Source organism: Mangifera indica, chromosome 4 (genome assembly GCF_011075055.1).
Source record: "Mangifera indica cultivar Alphonso chromosome 4, CATAS_Mindica_2.1, whole genome shotgun sequence".
Classification (NCBI taxonomy): Eukaryota; Viridiplantae; Streptophyta; class Magnoliopsida; order Sapindales; family Anacardiaceae; genus Mangifera; species Mangifera indica.
This window is the reverse complement of record NC_058140.1, coordinates 7158367-7162229: the sequence shown is the minus strand read 5'-3', so window position 1 is coordinate 7162229 and position 3863 is coordinate 7158367. Positions and strand designations below refer to the sequence as shown.

General features: G+C 35.7%; 1 protein-coding gene across 1 annotated transcript; it reads right to left on the bottom strand.

Annotated features, from left to right (window-relative positions):
* Positions 1-2037: 2037 nt before the first annotated feature.
* LOC123214239 lies at positions 2038-2757 on the bottom strand. The gene is made up of 2 exons (XM_044634019.1): positions 2500-2757; positions 2038-2451 (listed from the first exon to the last, which is right to left on the bottom strand). The coding sequence occupies exons 1-2, from the start codon at positions 2755-2757 to the stop codon at positions 2038-2040; spliced, it is 672 nt and encodes a 223-aa protein (XP_044489954.1).
* Positions 2758-3863: the final 1106 nt, after the last annotated feature.

Genomic DNA, 3863 nt, shown 5'->3' with positions numbered 1-3863 from the left:
GATGTCATAAGTGAGTCTTGTGGATAAGGCCATAGACTAAGATGTCGCCAAAGAAGACTAACACAGATTTTCATAAAAACAATAGGAATATTTCATTCATCAGAGTTTGGAAAATGGCAGGTGCGTTCGTTAAGCCAAAAGGTATCACTAAAAATTCATAGTGGCCTCAGTGTGTCCTGAATGTTGTCTTTTAAACATCAATAGGTTCTATTCGTATTTGATGGTACCTTGCTATTAAATCCAACTTAAAAAAGATATTTGCTCCATATAATTCATCCAACAAATCTTCAATTATTGGGATGAAAAAATTTATTCTTCATAGTTACCTCATTCAATTAGCAATAATTGACATAAAACCTCTATTAACCACGTTTCTTTCTGACGAGAAGTACAAATGAAACATATGGGCTACTACTAGCTTGGATGATCCTAGAGTGTAACATCTCATGAGTGAGTTGTTTTATTTCTACCTTTTGAAGGTAAGAATATCTGTAGGGGTGAATAGTAATTGGTATTGCACCATTCTTGAGAGGAATATGATGATTATGATTTCAGAAGGGAGGCAAGCCATATGTTTCTCTAAATATATGCTAAAATTTTTGTAATAACTTTTGTAATCCTAGCTGGAAGTCATTTGTACCCTTTAGAGTTCTCGGCATAGCCAATAAACACCATCTTCTTGCTCTTATCATCAAGTTTTGTCCTTTCTTGTTTGGATACATGAACATAGCCAATAGATCCAAAAACTCTTAAGTGTTTCACACTTGGCTTCCATCTACTCCATGCTTCTTGAAGGGTTATTTTCTCCAAACTCTTTGTAGGTGAACGGTTTGAGAGATAAATTGCACATGTAACCACTTTGACCTAAAACTCTTTAGGCATATTCTTACTTTTTAGCATTGTCCTTGCCATGTTAAGAATTGTCCTATTCTTTCTTTCTGTGACCCTATTTTGTTATGGTGCTCTTGGGACCGTCATAGGACATTGAATGCCATTTTCCCCGTAGAAGACCTTAAATTCATTAGAAGTGAACTCTTCACCTCTATCAGTTTTTAGAGCTTTAATTTTGTATCCGCTTTCCTTTTCAACAAGAAGCTTGAATTTTTTAAATGTCTCAAAAACTTTAGTCTTGTTCTTTAAAAAATAAACCCACGTCTTTCTTGTGTAATCATCAATGAAGAGCACAAAATATGAGCTCTTACTAAAAGATTGTGGCTTGATAAGACCACACACATCCGCATGCACAAGTTGTAGAGGTTCGGTTGCTCGCAAAAGTGACGTCTTTGGAAAACTCTTTCTTGCATGTTTTTCAAGTAGACACGCCGCACACAGTTGATTCGGATGATTAATTTTAGGATCTCCTTTCACCATATTCTTTTCTCTTAGCATTTTAAGCCCTTCAAAGTTGAGATGCCCGAATCTCATGTGCCAAATCCATGAAGGATCCTTGACATAAGCTTATAAACACTTCACTTCTGCCATTTTCACATTTAACATGAATATTCGGTTCTTTGTCATGGTAACTTTAGGAACAAGTCTATCATCTCTATTTCGAAGCCACAAATAATTGTTCTCTATCTTCACTTTGTGCCCATTCTTTAAAAGTTGGTTGATGCTCAAAATATTGCTCTTTATTTTTGGGATGTAGTAGACATTGTAAGGAATTTTATGGTCTCTATCCTTTGTAGCTAAAATCACCGAACCTTTTCCCTTAATCTCTACCTTTGTATCATCTCCAAAACGAATATTCCCGATCACTTTTGTATTCAACTCTACAAATTTGCTTCTATCTCCTATCATGTGGTTGCTTACACCGTTGTCGAGATACCACATGACATTTTTTTCTATGGACCCATCATTTTGAGAAAGCAAAAGAGTGTCACCTTCCACCTCCTTATGCTCGATAAAGTTCGTCTCCTCATCACAACTCTTAGTTTGACATTCCCAAGAATAGTGACCTTTCTTCCCACATGCATAACACTCTACTTGGCTTTTATCCTTTCTCCAATTATTATTTCTTCTTCGTCCACGGCTTCTTTAAGAACTTCTATTTTCATCTTCTTGAAATGAATTTTGCTCGCCTTTTCCTTGACCCCGACCACGACCTTGTCCATAACCTCGGCTTCTACCACGACCTCGACCTCTTCCTCCTCTATTATTTCCCTTAGGATTAAAAGAAAATTTTGCTTGCAAAACTTGCTCCATCGGTTCTTGTTGGGTCCTCTTCATTCTCTTTTCATGAGCTAACAACGATCCATGTAACTCATCGATGGCCATAGACTCTATGTCCTTTGATTCTTTAATCGCCACCATCACATAAGTGAATTTCCCGTTGAGAGAGTGTAAAATCTTCTCTACTACTCTTACATCTTCCATCTTTTCATTGAGCCGTTTCATTTGATTCACCACCGCCAATACTCGAGTAAAATAATCTGTTATAGACTCATTCTCCTTTATTAAAATCGACTCAAACTCAGCCCTTAGAGTTTGGAGTCATACTTTCTTCACTCTATCAACTTCGACTACAGAATTCTTTAGAATTTCCCATGCATCCTTGGCTCTTGTCGCATTGGCTATCTTCTCAAACATGTCATCATCTAACCCTTGATGAATAATTGAGAGTGCACTTTGATCTTTCTTTTTTGTTTGCTGCCAAGCTTCTAGTGCAGCCACGGTTACAGTATTCTCGTCTGCGAGATCTTCATATCCTTTCTCGACAATGTCCCATAAGCCATGAGATCCAATTATGGCCTTCATACGTAGCGCCCATCGATCATAGTTTGTTTTGGTCAGTTATGGGTATTGGAAAGTGATATTAGTTTTAGTCGTCATTTTAACATGGCTCTGATACCAGTTTGTTGGAAGCTATGGTTACAAGTATGGATTCTTGACACAGATGAGGAAGAAGGAAAAAATTAACTTCAAAGCTTGTATTTCTATATATTCACTTCATATATCCTCACACATAACAACTGATTACAAGTCTTTTTATATATCTAAACATCAGCTATTAACCATTAAAAAAACGTGCAAAACAGAATTCTAAACAGCAGACGTTATTTCTGCGCAACCTTTAATAAAATAGCTATAACTTTCTTTAAAAAACTTTAATGAACCTGAAACATGCGCCATTTAAAACTAGACTTAATAAGCTTTAAATCCATATTTGATTCACAAAAAAAACATTCGTTTTCCTTCCCAAAACGTCCCTTACATTCACCACACGTTTCTACCCACTGTTGAAGATGAGAAGTCAAGTTTAATTTTTTTGAAAAAATTCTCAACACCCTTCTTTAAACTTGACTTCTTCACAATTCCAATCATCTCTCTAAGCTACTGAAATCTCTCTTTCTTGAGGGGTTTTGTAAAAATATCGACTATTTGATTAAGAGTTTTGATATACTCTACCTCAACCTCCTTGTTGGTAATGCAATCCCGAATAAAATGAAACCTTACATCTATATGCTTGCTTCGATCATGAAACACCGGATTTTTCACAAGAGCAATAGCCGATTTATTGTCCACCATAATTTTAGTTGCTTCTTTTTGAGAAAAATGAAGTTCATTCAGTAATCTTCTTAGCCATATCACATGACATGCACTAGCAGTTGTAGCAACATACTCTGATTCACATGTTGAGAGTGTTACAACTGTTATTTCTTTGAACACCATGAAATTGCATTTTCTCTAAAGAAAAATATAAACCTAGCAGTACTCTTTTGATCATCAATATCACCGACATAATCACTATCACAATATCCTTTTAAATGAGCCTCATTCGAATAAGTATAAAAAATGCCATAATCAAGAATACCTTTTAAATATCGAAGAATTCTCTTTGTAGCTCACATGTGTTCTTTACT